Source organism: Pinus tabuliformis, chromosome 5_1 (genome assembly GCF_031772625.1).
Source record: "Pinus tabuliformis cultivar Carrire ecotype Pingquan chromosome 5_1, CPIR1, whole genome shotgun sequence".
Taxonomy (NCBI): Eukaryota; Viridiplantae; Streptophyta; class Pinopsida; order Pinales; family Pinaceae; genus Pinus; species Pinus tabuliformis.
Window position 1 is genome coordinate 854,852,757 of NC_142305.1, and position 17,170 is coordinate 854,869,926.

General features: G+C 35.3%; 1 protein-coding gene across 1 annotated transcript in view; it reads left to right on the top strand.

The window, feature by feature from the left end:
* The window catches only part of LOC149167539 (CEN-like protein 1), a 52,620-nt gene extending 42,316 nt beyond the window's left edge, over positions 1-10,304 (top strand). The window contains exons 2-4 of the mRNA XM_089430514.1: positions 9,728-9,823; positions 9,914-9,954; positions 10,078-10,304. Coding sequence (XP_089286640.1) covers positions 9,728-9,823; positions 9,914-9,954; positions 10,078-10,304 — 364 coding nt within the window. The remainder of the gene's footprint in view (positions 1-9,727; positions 9,824-9,913; positions 9,955-10,077) is intronic.
* Positions 10,305-17,170: the final 6,866 nt, after the last annotated feature.

Below are 17,170 nucleotides of genomic sequence, written 5' to 3' on the forward strand. Positions count from 1 at the left end.
GATTTTCATCCTCGATGTTTGTATTCTCACAGAGATGGCAGAACCTTTCCATCCATGGTGTTTTAGGAACTACCCAACCACACGTTTCACTATGGAGCTCATGAGAGTTCGTTCTAATCTTTGCTATATTAATTTTTTTCTTTGAGCTAGTTAAAACAGAGAGATACTTTTGATCTTCTAAGGTGGGGTTGATGACCTCCTTATAATATCTTAATTTTCTTTTAGCTGCTAAATCTTTCTCACACCACATTTTTTCTTTGAACTTAGAAGTAACAATATTTTTAATGTTATTAATGTTTTGCAATGCAACATTCTCGTCAATCTCCAATGGTTTAACTAGGCCCTGGTGTCTTTATACCAACCTCGTTTGAGCCTTAGGTGGTTTTGGCTGGAATTTAAAGCTAGCTTAGCAAGTCTATGGTCTCCTATGTTATTGAGTTTGTGCTTGTACAACAAAAGCCTAGTCATAGCTAGGCTCTCAATAGGGGAAAGACCCACTTCTATAAGGAAAATAGGATAGGGTGTGTTGCTTTTAATTTTGAGGTTATAAGTTATAAAACACTTCTAGATTTGCTCAATCTTTCTCTAGGATTCTCTAGAGATGCTAAAACCCCAAACCTCACATCCATATAAGATAACCAGAGTGACTAAAGTTTCAAAGAGGAACTTCTTTCTATCCCACATTACGAGGTTTGTTGTTTTACAATTACTTTCAAGACCAAAATAAGCTTTCCACCCCCCATTAATCCTTTTCTCAATGCTATAGTTCCAGTTGAGCTTGTGATGAATATCAACTCCTAAGTACTTGTAGGAAGACACTTCCTCCAAGTTACTATTTTCATACATAAAATTAGCGTAAGTGTCCTTCTTGGATTTGATAATCATAACTTTTGTTTTGTCAGTGTTAACAATCATACCCATGGTAGAGCAGAAATCCTTAAGAGGTATAAGTTGCTTATCAAGATTGTATGGGCACCTTGCGAGAAGAACAATATCGTCAGCGTAGAGAAGAAGGATGATGACTATCCCAAGTAAGATTGTGCCAGCATACCCTACTTCCTCTAAACAACCTTCTAGATTGTCGATGGAAATGCCAAATAGGGTAGGGGAGAGTGGGCAACCTTGTTTAACTCTGATATTACACTTAATATCTTTTGACCATCCCTCATTGCTCTTTAACTTGGCAATTACATTCTTGTATAACCTTATAGTGAAAGCCCTCAACTCAAAAGGGTCTTTAGCTCCTCTAATCTGTTCCAAAGGTTGCTTCTAGGAACCGTATCGAAAGCCTTTCTAAAGTCAACAAAGCAACAAAAGAGATTGGATTTATCATTGCGACCTTCCTCCACAATGATCCTAAGCGTAACGAGGTGGTCTGTTGTTGAGTGCTGCTTTCTAAAACTCGCTTGGCCTTTAGCCCTCTTACCTTCACTTTTAAGGCATATGCTCAACTTCCTTTCAAAAATAATACCATATAACTTGGCTAGGAGAAGGCTGATCATAATTGTCTGATGATTAGAGGGGCTATTTGTATCCCCGCTATTAAAAATAGGGATAATGAGGCTTTGACTCCATGGTTTAGGGAACCCTTGCCTGACCGCTTGATTGAAAAGCTTGTGAATGTGGGGGATGAGGACATGACCTCCAATTTTTAAGATTTCTACCTGGTAACCTTCATTGTCCTTAGCTTTCCCATTAGCCAATTGATTAACCTCAAAATAAATGTATTCTAATGAGAAAACTTCTTTCTTTGTGAGAAGGGTTTCAAAGTTATGACATTTGGAGTTTCATAAAGCTTTTTTAAGATAGGAATTCTAGTCCTGTAAAGAAATTTTATTATTATCTTTAATTTTCCTAGTTAGAATCTGCCTCCATAATTTATTAGGAGCTACCTTAGAGAGGTGTAAGAGATTCTCATGTATTTTATGAATATACTACCTTTTTTTCCTTTTAGTTAGGGCTTTGTATATTTTTATCTTACCAATTATAAGAGATTCATCAACAACTTCCTTAATTGCTCTCCTCGCACTTTTACAATCTTTGTCATACCATGGGTTGGTTTTGCTATTTCTTTTATTACTTGAAACTTCAATTGAGCACTTGTTAATAGAATGTGAGAGGGTTGTAGTAAAATTATGATAGAGATCTTCTACGTTGTCTATAGTAGATAAAGGAAGAAAATTAGTCTTTAATTCATTTAGAAGGAGATTGTTTTTATTTCTATCAAAGATTAACTTCTTTTGGCTATAAGGATTATCTTCTATGGGATCTCTATGCATGACACAATTGAGAGCTATAAGTAAAGGCCTATGATCAGAGTTAGGCTCGTGGTTGTTTAAGATGTCAAAAATTGTTATTTCGTTGTATAGAGGGAGATCGAAGATAACATAGTCTACCATGCTACTACCAAGCCCATGGATGCAGGTCATTTGGCTAGAAATGGGCAACTTATTTAGACCGTTGCAAATTATGAGATCCTGAGCACTACAGAGCTTGACTAGCTCTGACCGAAACAAATTCTCCCCGAGGACTTCAGAGCTCCTTTTGTACAGGCTAGCCAGAGGAAGGTCTTCGTCTAACAAAGAGGATTAGGGTTGGAATGATTTCTTGGAAGAATATCTTGGTTCCTTGAAGTTCGAGCATTAAAGTCACCCATTAAAAGGATATTGCCTTCATTCCATAGGCTAGAAATATCATTCTCTAAAACATTGTAAGGACTATTTTTATCTAGATTCTTTTTCTTATAGACGTTAGAATTGCTGGGGGAAAATAACAGATTGCTATGTAGGTCTTTTATCATAAATGTCAGTAATTTCTATCCAACTATATTGATTTTAAGGGTCGTTTTTATAAATTCTAGCATGGGGAGAGATGTTCTTCTTAATGTAACATGTTATACCCCAAATGCCTCTATTGGAGGATCGCTTATTCCAGGTAGACCATAATGTAAAGCCATCTATGTTAGGGACATTAGATTCTTCGTGCTCCCAAATTTCAACAAGAAAAATAATATCAACATCATTCGAGATCCAACTTAGCTTGGGGTCTTTGTTCCATGGAAAGCCCCGACAGTTCCAAGAAAGAATCTGGAGCATGTTGAATTGCTATTTATTATTATCTTTTTGGATTCTATCTTGAATAACGGATTTTCTATTTCTGATTATTGCCCATTTTCCTTCCTTCCTAGCTTCCTTTACCTTTTGAACCTCCTTTCTCAATTCTGCTTGATATTTTGAAATGATATCTTCATTAATAAATATTCATGTTCCTTTTAGTCTTGAGGTTTTATTATGTACGTCATACTTATGGTCAGTAGAGCTCACCTTTATTTGGATCAGCCTTCCGTTATTCTCAGTTAGTTTCCAACCTTGTTGCTTCTATGAGATACGTTGTTTCAATTTGTAATATGTTATGTAATTCTATCTGGGCTATGGCTAAAGTATCCTCGTCTACCTCCTCTTTCAAACTGAAGATTATAAGGTTCAAGGTCCTTTTGTTACACTTATGGTCTAATTCTATCAATTTTTTTATTTCATCTTTAATTGGTTTGATATCTAATTTACCTGCCACACTATTTAGGGTGAGGTGGTTATTAACTTTTTCTTCTAGCTCTTTAATCTTTTCCTTCATTTTAGGACTCTCTAAAGTATCAGCATATACTTGCTGGGATGTTTGGTTCATATCTTGGTTTTGCTTTTCTATAACCTGCAACCTAGTCTCAATTGCCTCCATCTTATTCTCCAATAGTTCTATTTTATTTTCTATTTGTTTTTGGATCTTGTCTTCAAGAGATGTGAATTTATTTTCCAGCATGACTGCTAAATTTGTTTGTAGCTTGACTTCTCTTTATTCTCTACGTTTCTCTAAAGACTCTATATACTTACAGAGGCTCTGTAGAGTAACTGTGCTAGGTCTATCTTTGGTAATATTTGGTAATTGTGGTGAATTATTCAGACTTGAAAATATATGAGCAGATATGTATTAGAAAAATATAAGGAGTGTGCAGCTGATATCAGCAAGCCGGACCACAGAGGCATGTGCCCCAAATTGTTTTTATATTACCGCAGAGAGATCGTGAATTATTACCATAGAGAGATCGTAAATACAACTGAGTCGACAAAATTAAAAAAAAAAAAATTGTATTATTAAAATAAAATACATCATCATATAAAAAATTATACTTCCCAATATTCCACCTCCAAACTACAAGTCTAAAATATGTATATTAATCTTATAAATTATATTGTTTAAGATGTGCTTGGTTTAATTAAAACACCATAGGAATGTAGGTAGTGGAAGTTCAAAATGGCTAACAATCAAGGTGAAGATAATGTTTTTCTATATATTTGTAATCAAGGTGAAGATAATATTTTTCTATAAATGTCATTATACTAGAAAACACTCATGGAATCATCAAGCATATGATGTTCAACGTTAAGCCTACAAACTGATGTCTATATTCCATGTCTATCTTCCTTCTTGAACAAAAATAGACAAGTTTGCCACGACTTTGAAATGGTGAACTGATTACATATACTTTCAAGAAACAATTCAATGAGTATTCTAAATCCTTTAAGGCATCAAGGTAAAAGAGGCATTATCCTATGTCAATGATTAGGCATATGTGAAATCCATATCTTAGCTTAGCTCCCTCTATACAATAACAAAGCCAAGGTCAACCGAGACAAAATTTAAGGCTAGTTGAGACAAGATTTGATGGCTTCGAAGACGAAATTCAATGGTTTTGGGATGACCCATGACTGATCTTGATCCAAGGCACCCAACACTTGGGTGAGCTTTCTTGCTCATAGAATGAAATGATAGGATGTCCGAATGCAATAAGTTGACTGAGTATTGAGTGGACAACCACACGATGGATGGAATAAGCCATATAAGTAAATGACTTGCACAATGTGAACCACACATAACTAAACAACCTTTAGGATACAACGAACGCAAAATTCATATCGTAAAGCGTGCCCAGATGATTAAGGACACAACCATACTTAGGAAAGAGTGAGGATAAAAGAGGGAGCCGAAATGAAGGCTTGGGCATGTAGTAACATGGAACCTAAGCTATATTCGAAATTAAGTCTGAACCGACCTCTCTAGAGTGACACAACCTTCATAGGGGAAGGAACGTTGCATGTGTGGGTTGAAGGGTTACCCAGTGGGGTTTGAAGTTTCAGAAACAACTTTTTGTGTAGTGCTTCATATTTCTTGGCTTTGTGGATTTTTTTATTAAGCCATTGTCTCTAGGATTGTTGTAAATTAAGGATTTCACTAAACACAAAATGTTGGAGAGCCATCTACTTTAAAATTATGTGCATGTGTATGTTGATATTTATGATGAATTAATGTCATACATATAACACTCATTATTTATGAATGGAATTTTAATTCAAGTAGAGGTGATTGTAATACTGTTTGCACTATATTGAAGAGTTATGATAGTTTACTAAATATGTAATGCTATAGAGATTATATAAGTAAACTTATTGTGAGGCATATTCTAGGTAAGTAACTCTCTGCTCCATGAGGGATATGTTGAACACATCGATGTTGCATTCTCAATGGATGACGTGCACCAAAATACATCTTATGATTGTAGGAGGCATTAGGGTCGAGGTAGATAGTATCGGAGCTGATACAAATAAGTGATAGAAAAGTTGCCAAAATGTTTCTCCTACTCAAAAGTGGCGTTGAGCTACAACACATAAGAGAGGAAGTGTTGTTGAATAGGTGGGTTGAAATAAGGTTTTAATGAAGGAAGTAACATCGAAGGAATATTTTAGAGACAATTTCTTTCTGTCCGTAAGTTATTAGGGAAGTGGTTTCTATAATCAACTTATAGGTGGGAAAAACAGATTTGGCTATTGGTTCTTGGTACAAGTTTCATTTGGTAAAGTTGAAGTGGGTGTGACAAGCTCACATCCGAAAGGAAGCAGGTCATGATGGTAAACAATATATCACATGGACCAAGATGAGGTGGTACTATTTGAGAAGGTTAAATGTCTTCAAGCTATTATGAATGGTAGAAGGTATGGAAGGCCATGGAAAGTTTTTTGAGGAACTAAGGATAGAGACTTAGGATATTAATGGGGGCATTGATTCAAGGTCCTACTCCATTTAATCTAGAGTGATACAAGCCCAATATGAAAAAGATCAGACGAAGGAGCTAGAGGATCACGTGAAGCCATTTATGGAACTCTCAAAAGAGAAGGTTGATGCCATTCCAATATTGAAGCAAGCCATAAGGTACAGATTAGGTAGTTCACCTATAACGGTGATTTTAAAATAAGAAAAGATATATGATGGTACAAGAAGCATAACAGTATTGGTAAACTTCAAGTTAGATGTGGAACAAATGCTGGAGTAGATGAAGGGTTGTTCTAAGGAGAAAAAAATCAATGCATCATCTATGTATCTCATAAGAATAATGGAACATTTATGGAGAATTATGGTTGATGACTTAGTAGCATGTCACATCATCAACATAATTGAAACATAGATAGAGCTAAAATATGATTTTTATGCATATTTTGGAACATGGAATCAATAATGGGTGATATGGATCACCTAAGGGAGTTGAAACATATGAGTAAGATGCAAACCTATATTGAAGAGTTATCCAATGTTATGAAGGAGCTCATAGATATGCATGATAAGGATAAGGTATTCATATTTATTAGCAAACTCCATCCATGGGAAAATAAGGGATTTATGAAGGAGGGAGTTTAATCTCTTGTAGCAACCATCATTGTAGTAGAAAAACTTGTTTATTACTAGATAGATGGTAAACATAAGGAGGAGATCCAAATTGATGGGAATAAGAAGAAGAAGGTCTAGGAGGAATGGAATAGTTCCAAGGATGGAAAACCAATAGTTGTAGCCAAAGAAAAGAGGCTCATATCTTGTTGGATCTATAGATATGATCATTTGGAAAGAATTGCCTGATCAAGTAGGAGGTGGTAGCTTTATAGTAGAAATATGTAACTAAATTTGGAATGTTGTAGGTAGTAGGGTCCTCAAGAGAATAGAGAGGAGACCTAAATACAAAAGTAAGGATGGCCACCTTCTTTGAGAGTGAACAACAATTTTTTGAAGCTAAATGCAAAGAGTTGAGAAACAATGGTGTGAATTTGCTTATCAAATGACATGTGTGGCTATCATGTTTGTTTTGATAGATAAAGTAGATAAGTTATAGAAGAGGACAAGCGAATTATAGTAGTTCGAGGAAACCAGGATGGAAATAATGGTTTTGATATTTGACCAAGGATAAGTCCCTTAATATCATGTGGCCAAGAAGGAGGTTGGCACCTTGATATTGAGCCCAAGAGGTTTTCCACAAGAACCGAAATTTAAGAGAATTGTTGGGCAAGTAGAGGAAAAGATAGGGTCATATCCTCCTTTGTTGACATAGATGGTGAATAAAGATGGAGGGATGCTTCTAGAATAGTAGATGTGAGATAAAGGTGGAGGTAACCATGGAGACCACTCTTATTCATTTCATTGAAACATGAGGAAATGCCTTTCTATCGAAAATAGATGGCAAGATGATATGATAGTGGTATCTATAATGGAACCTCTATAATAACATATTGGTGGATTAGTGACGATACGAGATCAAGGATATTACACTGTGATACATGAGTTCTTATGGAGTTTAGTGCAATGATCAAATGAAGTACTTGATTAGCCAAGTCTCATGAGGAGATATAGCACATGTCAATATGGAAGAGTGATTTCTAAATATACAATCAAAGATATCATCCAGGAATACTTCATCATGATGTTCATATCGAAAAGGATATGACTAAAGGTTTATACTTAGAATATTGTTAGGACAACAATAAATTCTAGTGGGGGAGGGTCTCTAGGCCCTAGCGTTTTGAATACTTTTAACTGATATGCACACCATGAGTGACATCTCAATTGCATGATTTGTGATGAATATATCAAAATAAATATGATGGAAACGAATGTTGGGCAAGAGTGCACAAACAAAAGGTGTTGAAAAAACAAAACATGGGGTTCCCAATGGGTGAATGTGGGAAAATTGCAAACATGGTAGATGTGGGTGATCAAGCACCCAACTTGGCCTCATGATGGGTGAGGAGGACCAAGATGAAACCACAAACATGTCCACCCTAAGGTGCAAGAGAAGACACCCCTAAATGAGTGACCAAATTTTAGATAAGGTCATCCCAAGATGAGTTGTACTAAGGGCAGGGTTCTATTGTGCATCCCCAAAGGTTAGATAATAAAAGGCCATCAACTAGGTGAGGCAATAAGGTAAACATGAGCCAAGGTTTTTTATTATCCAAGACAATATGGGAAAGTCAATGGAATTGGGTAGGAAAGATGAGATGAGCGAGGAAAAATTTTGACATATGTAGAGACAAAAATTTAGATTATCCAATACAAAATTTAGTAGCATTAGGAAGAATGGCGAGTCACCATGACCCAAGGAACTCGATAGTTAGGCGAGTTGACCTACTCATGGAATGAAATGATGGAACATGGAAATAAGGTGAGACAACCGAGTATTTAGTGGAGAACCACATAAGGGCCATAATGAGTCATACAGGTACATGACTCACACAATGTGAAAAATGAACAATAGAACAACAATTTGGATTAAACCAAAGAGAGTCATGATGAGTGTGACAGAACTTTGCTTAGGAATGAGCAAGGAATGCGGGGAGAGTTGGAACAAAGTTTTGGGACTGTGATCATGCAAGAACTGACTTATTTTTGTATTCAAGTCCAAACCAACCCATCTTATGTGAGACAACCCACACAGGGCAAGAAACAACCCATGATAGGGTGGCAGGGTGACCTAGTGGGGTTTGATGTTTGCAAAATGTATTTTTGTGTATCGCTTGATATTTCTGAGCTCTGTGGATGTGTGGACCAAGCCATTGTCTCAATGATCATTATGAATCTTGGATTTTAATAAAAGCATAATGTTAGCTAGTTGTTTACTTTATAAGCTTGTGCATCGGTATGGTATGTGATGATATTTATGATGAATGAACATATTGCATATAATTCTCATGTCGTTCTGAATGGAAGTTTAATCTCACTAGAAGTGATGATTATATTGCATACAGTATATCTAAGGATTATGATATTCATTTAATTAACTAATGGTATAGATACCATATATTTTAACTTAATATAAGGTATAGCCTGGGTGAAGTAACTATATGCTTCACCAGACAAAGGTGAAGGATGTAACTTCCAAAAAGTAGAAAGTTTTTAGTGCAACCAAAAGGTGCCTTGTGACCATAGGTAGCCCTAGGTCATGACACTTAAGTGCACTTTCCATATCACAACGGCCAAGTTAGGGCAATCCCTGTTGTTCTTTTTCTAATAATTTTGGTTAATATTTTTTTTTTTTTTTATTTTTGGTTTTTCTTTTGGGTTTATTTTTTTTGTTACTCTTTTTTTTTATCAATTTATAAGTTTCCTCAATTGATTTTGGATTTTTTTTTCTAATTCTTTTTTTTTAATATTTTTATAAAATTTTATTTATCTAGTATAGTTTTTTATTTGATAATTTTTTATTTCTCTTTTTATTTATCATGATTTTATAAAATTTTATTAATAGATTTTAAAATTTATTTTTTCTTATTCTTTATAATTTTTCTTTCAAGTTATATATCTTCCTTTTAACATATTTTTACTTTCAAAATATAATTTTTTTTGGAGTAAATTTTAGTTTTATTTTTATATATATAAAAGGTTTTTTTCAGGTGATGATGGATCTAGATACTCCCAATCCCAATGATCCAACACAGCGAAAATACCTACACTGGTTAGGGTTGGTAACCAATTCTAAATCCTCGTTATATTAAATGTAATTTCTTGGATCTTGCCTATAAGGAATCTCTTTGGCTTTGTGCAGGACTGTAACTGATATTCCTGCAACAACTTCAGCGTCTTTCAGTAAATCCAGTCATGCATATATGCCAAATAACAAATATAATTCTAAGGTTTTAGCGGGACTTTCACTTTGGATAAAAGTCCCGTGGTAATAGTCAATGTTTGGGAATGAATGCATGGATTCAGGCAGAGAGCTAGTGAGTTACGAGTCACCGAGGCCTCCCATCGGTATCCATAGGTACGTGTTTGTGTTGTTCAAGCAGATTCGGCGGCACACAGCTTACCCTCCAAGTTCAAGTTCTCACATCAATTCCAATACCAGAAATTTCGCAGTCTTCAATGGCCTTGGTTTGCCAGTGGCAGCCGTTTATTTCAATGCTCAGAGGGAGCCAGTAGGTAGAAAAAAACGCTGAACTAGATTACCTTATGTTGAAATATTTTAGAATATATGTTTTTGTTAATAAGATTGGCTATCTCGCTATCTCAAACAGAAGACGTGAATTAATTAGACACTCACGTTTATCCGCTGAACTGCCATACTGTGCTCTCTATGCTCTGTTCTTTTCACAAATTAATTCGGTAGAAATAAGCGCATGAATACGTGTGAACCAGACACTCTCATTATGCTTAGCTGCCACGTTGTTCGCTCTGCGTTCTGCTTTTTCACAAGTTGACATGGTAAAAATAAGCATGTGAATCTTTATCAAGTGCAAACTTGTAAAATATAAGGTGCTTTCAGTGTTTTGGTTCCTGTAAAATATTTGGATTCAACTTCGCTTACTTGTAGCCTGCTTCATCTGGATGGTTGATAGAAAAAAAAAAAAATTAAAGAAATATTCTGATAAAGACTACTACAAACTTTGGTACTAAGTTTATACTATTTCTCTAAGTTTATACTATTTCCCAATCCCTTTCTTTGATTTAAAGTATATGTTTTCAATGGTACATAAAGATCTTTTTCGCTTTCAAAAAACTTGGTGTTGGGAATTTTCAAGCGATTTATATCTCAGTGGGAATTTTGAGGTGATCTATATTTTAGCGGGAATTTTGAAATATGCAATCGTTTATTTTTTTAAATAGATTTTTTTTCCAATATTTTTTTTAATATTAATTATTAAAAAAATCAATTAACAAATTCGTTTATTATATATATATATATATAAATTTTCATTGTAGATCAATAGATTATGCAATATACTAAATTAAAATACAAGATCTACTTCTACAACAAACTTTATGGAAGGTTAATCAAATATGATCAAAATCAATGAGAACACATGTAACTGAGAATGAGAAATCAGTCATACATAACACAGAAGAAATAACCCCGAGAAAGCCTCAGCTTAAAACCCCAATCTCTGTATTATCATACAAGTGGAAATATGTTCAAGTTACAAAAAAATCAACTCTCAAGCTATCATGCTCTCTCTGCAATCAAACAAAATACATCTCAGAGACTGAGTAGACACTAGATATGCCTTTCTTCGTCCCTCCAAGCCTCCTATTTCCTTGCGCAGTTTTTCTGCCACATGTGTGAATTGGCCTCATCACACTCACAAAAACTGAAGAAGTAACTACACAATCCTCAAGAAAAGAATTCCTTCTGCATGCAAGAGATATTCATAATGGAATATTCCTACAACTGATAGTACATTATCCCTCCATCTGATCTCAACTGTGTCTCTGTATCAACTGAAATTCATGAGTTATTTATGAGAGAATATTCAGTTATCTGAAGTGCAACAGTTACATGCATGCATGCATTAACTAACTGAACTCACAATTAATTCAACAAACTGTCTGAATTAATCGAACTGGACTTGATTGAGTTAACTGAGCCAACTAATTACAACTCAATATTACAACTCATCCTTATCTCTTTAATTGATGGATAAATTCTGCAATCAATGGAGAAATTGTTGCATGTCCCCACATAGACTTCATGTTTGATTTTCTACAATTAATTAACTCATGGTGAATTAATTAATTATTTTACAAACAACTGCTAAGACCAAATTCCAATTTTTACTTCTCTATTTTAGTTCAGGAACTAACTAAGATTAGAAGGTATCCCGAAATGCTATTTATAGTAGTATTAAATTTAGCACTTCTATATTTAGTGTTTCTTGTTGCTATTTTCAACACGGGTACCTAAGATGCTATTTATAGCATTTCTCGTTGCCATTTTCAACACTCCCTCTCAACAAAAAAGGCATTCAACTCGAACTTGATCCCGAACCTTTGGAATGTTCTGCATGCAACACTTCTCCCTAGTTTTGTTGCTCCAACAACTCTAGAAACAAAAAAATATCCAACGTAAATCAGAATGATACCTCTGTCATCAAAGTCTATGACTGTTATTGCCTCTGTCGAGTGAAAACTCTGCACCTCTGTGCTCTTTAGTATCTGACTGCTCTAGCCTCTGTCGCTTTGATCTCTGACTGCATCAATCACACTGATTCCTCCTGCTGCATCCTTGTTGTTGTTGTCACTATCTCCCAGCACTGCATGCGCACTGCAACTCCTCTCATCATGTTGCATCGTGCTACCCAATGTTGCACTGCAACTCAGTTACTGAGAAGTAAGTAACTGATCTCCCAATTGACCTCCTTGTTGGGCTAAAAACATCCTCTGATGCTGAAGCTTCCTCTGTCACTCCATCTGCATCTGTCTCTACCCACTCAGCCAGTGCTGCTACTCCTTGTCAGGGCTCCCATAGCATGGTCTAATCAAAGAGGTTGGGTACCTCAATGATCCTACCCCTATTCCAACCTTCTTGGGACTATTACTCCATATTGCCACACCTCCTACCTGGAGGTATGGATGCATGTGATCCCTCTGCCCACTTGGCTCGAAATTTCCCCCCACTAGAGGTCTCTGCATGAGTGGATGCCTCCACTCGGTTTGCCCTCTGCTTCTTCAGTTGTGGCTGCTCCACAACCTCCTGAAGCTGCTTCACCAACTGTGGCTCCTCCACAATTTAGTAAGACTTCTTCTAGCACTGCATGTTGAGAGGTAATGTACTCTCCCTTTCAATCACCAAGTCTCCAATAGTTGCCTTGCTCCTCAAGGCTTTGCATGCATCTTGAACCTCAAGAGCATACAGGTTTTTGACTTGTGAACCAATCTGCTTCACCTGTCTCGTGGTGATGTGTCTAAGGAAAACATTTCCCTTATTGAAGACTAGATCATAGCCCTTGTCTTCCAGCATTGCGATCGATAACAAGTTTTTCCTCAGTCCTGGCACATACTTCACATCTGTCAAGGTAATGTGAGCTCCATGCTCCCTTTGAAAAACAACTGTGCCTACTCTTGAGACACTATACTTTTCATCATTACCCATCTCTATGAGTATCTTGAGATATTTCTCCTCCAAGGTACTAAACAAACTCTTATCGTCGGTCATGTGGAATGAAGCTCCACTGTCAAGAAACCAACCACATCCCACCATGGATGAAACCATGCATGCAATGAGGGTGAAACCCAACTTGAACTGTGAGGCCAGTGCCTCACCTTCTGATCCTTCATTGGATTTCTTCAGGGGATAATTTGTAGCAAAATGGCCCCCCTCATAACGATGAAAGCATCGTAATTTCGATTTGTCAAACTTCTTCCCACCATAGGAAGAACTTGATTTGGGATTAGAATCCTTCTCCTTCCTTTTCTTTTCCTTACTCGATAAGGCACAATTTTCTTCATCCTCCTTGGATGAAGAACCATCTCTGGTGCTTCTCCTTATCTCCTCCTGCATCAAATCTGACCAAAGTCGTTCCCAATCTGGTAGTTTCTCTCTTCCATTTACTGATTCTTGGTAGCTATGCCAGCTCTTAGGAAGATAGAGGAGAGCAAGACTCACCATGTCATCATTGGCTGTCATGATTCCTACACTTCCAGGCTCATCCTTATAGGTGGTGAGCTTGTTCAGATATGTAGAGATCATTTCGCCCTTTTCACACTTGATTTTTCGAAGCTTCTCTTTCAGCACCAACTTCCTCTGATCTCTCCTGTTATGATATAGATCTTTCAATGTTTTCCACATTGAAAATAGTGTCTCCTTCCCATGGAGACTCAATACTATGTGGTTTCGAACTCCCTCCGGAAGGATTCCCCTCGCTCTAGCCACACATTTCTTCCATTCCACTAACTCTTGGGCATTAGCTGCAGTTCGCTTGGGGACTTCTTGATAAATGAAGTCCTCTAGATTATTGTCCTCTAATACTGCTTCCATGTGATCCTTCCCGGCTATATAATTTGAGCTGCCATCAAGGGCATACTCGAGTCTTAAACCGTTGAATACCATTGGTGAGATTTGAGATGTGATAAGAATTTGAATTTATAATCATGAACTTCAACCTTCGAATTTCTCCCTTTTTTGTATCTTGTTCTTTGTTTTGATCACCTTTGCTCTAATACCATGTAGAAATTCCCACTGTAGATCAACAGATTATGCAATATACTAAAGAAAAATATAAGATCTACTTCTACAACAAACTTTGCAAAAGCTTAATCGACTATGAGCAAGATCAATGAGAATACATATAACTGAGAATGAGAAATCAATCACACATAACATAGAAGAAATAACCTGGGGAAAATCTCAGCCTAAAACCCCAATCTGTGCATTATCATAAAAGTGGAAATATGTTGAAGTTACAAAAACAATTAGCTCTCAAGCTATCCTACTCTCTTTGCAATCAAACAAAATACAACTCACAGACTGAGTAGACACTAGATATGCCTTCCCTCAACCCTCCAAGCATCCTATTTCCTTGCGTAGTTTTTCTTGGGAAACCAGTAATGCCACACGTGTGAATTGGCCTCATCACACTCACAAAAACTGAAGAAGTAACTACACAATCCTCAAGGAAATAATTCCTTCTACATGCAAGAGATATTCACAATGGAATATTCCTGCAACTCATAGTACACTGTTCCTCCATCTGATCTCAACTAGGTCTCTGTCTAAACTAACATGTATGACTTATTTATGAGAGAATATTCAGTTATCTGAAGTGTAGCAATTACATGCATGCATGCATTAACTAACTGAACTCACAATTAATTCAACAAACTGTTTGAATTAATCTAACTAGACTTGACTCAGTTAACTGAGCCAACTAATTACAACTCAATATTACAACTCATCCTTATCTCTTTAACTGATGGATAAATTCCTTAATCAATGGAGAAACTGTTGCATGTCCCCACATAGATTTCATGTTTGATTTTCTACAACTAATTAACTCAGGGTGAATTAATTAATTATTTTACAAACAGCTGCTAAGAACAAATTCAGATTTTTACTTCTCTATTTTAGTTTAAGGACTAACTAAAATAGGAAGGTATCCCGAAATGTTATTTATAACAGTACTAAATTTAGCACTTCTATATTTAGCATAACTTCTTGTTATTTTCAACACTGATACCTGAGATGCTATTTATAGCACTTCTATTTTTAGCATTTCTTGTTGCCATTTTCAACAATATATATATATATATATATATATATATATATATATATATATATATATTTTTCTAATGGTATCTATTAAGTTTATAATTTCAATTAAATCATAATTTTAACCACGAATTTAAAACGAAATAAAATAAAAATTATACAAAATTGAAAAATAATTAAAAATTAAATTAAATTAAGGTATACAAACATAAAGAACATTTAAAAGAAATAAAAATTGGAAAGGAATTTAGAAAAACTTGAAAAATGCTTAAAAAATCAACATTAAAAAAAAAGGAAAAAAGTTAGGAAATTTTGAAAAATGCTTAAATAGATAACCTTTAAATAAATAAACACAAAAATAGAATAGAAATAATTTGAAGATGTTGAAAAATCAACATTTGAGAAAAAGATGATGATACTTCATAGATCAGAAGGTGTAAAATTCTAAAAAGATTCTCTAAAAAGTAGTAATGTTGCATCAACACATTATAGAGTAGTCATAAAAATAATCACTAAATGCATCCTCTAAGAAAATTATACCTATATCATTTTCTCATTAACTTGGTAACTTTAGTAGATATTCCATTGTATAGTTCATCACAACATATTTGATAAAAAACAAAAAATGAAAACACAAAATCTATACTAGGAGGGTCAAATTTTGCTTAAATTATTCAATTTATTGAATTAGTATTTTCTAATTATGCATGAAATATAAAATTGTGGACAATAGAGAGAATAAAAAAATAATCAATTACAAAACCACAATAACAAAATATATAACCTGGGGAAGCATTTTGGGAGAAAACACGGTTAGGAGGCAAGGTTGTCCTGTTGTCTCTTTGTCTTAATGGAGAATGTTGCATATACAAAGGAGTGTACTAGTGCCTTGTTCGGCTATTACAAAACATGAAATTTCTCTACTTTTCTCTATCTTTATCCATTCTCAACTAATATAATCTACTATTGCACAAAAGTCTTCTAGAATAGAAGCAAACCCATTCTCCCCTTAGTGGAACGATTATAACACAATCTAATAGCTAAATAGGGGTTAAATTTGACCTATTCAACTCTAAATATTAGTTAAAAATAGAGTATTCTAAAATGTTATTCATCACGATCATTTTTCTATCCACATTTCATGTCTAATGGGGTTGGCATGGCATCCTTGCAAATTATGGTGGAAAAAAATGGAAATCAACCCCATTATCTCCTTAGTGGAATGATTATAAGACAGTGTAATAGCTAACTAAGGGTTAAATTTGACCTATTCAACTTTGAATATTAATTACAACTCCAATATTATAAAATGCTATTAATCAAAATCATGTTTCGATCAACATTCAATGTATAATGAAATTAACATAACATCCTCACAAATCCTTTAATGAGGTCATAACAAAAAAGTGGGAGGACCTAAAACAATCCGAAATGGCTCCCTTCTCTGCTTTTCGGGAAAAGATCCAATCTCTAAGGGATGTGGCTAAGGATTGGCAAATCAAGCGGAGGAAGAAGGATAAACAGGAGCTGATCAACATCAAAAAGGAGATAGGTATCCTCACAAACTCAGTAAATTATGATTGCTTGTCTTTTGATCAAAAGAATCTCATCAGAATTTTGGAAAAAAGGAAATAAGCATTGCTGCAAAAGGAAGAAGCATCCTGAAGGCTTAAAAGCAGAGCGACCTGGCTCAGGGAGGGCGACCGCAACTCAAAGTTTTTTCACAATTTCGCAAATGCAAGGAGGCGTAAAAACTCCATCTAGAAGATTGAAGATGGTAATGGGGGTGTTGTGGGGGAAAGTATCCAACTCGGAATGACC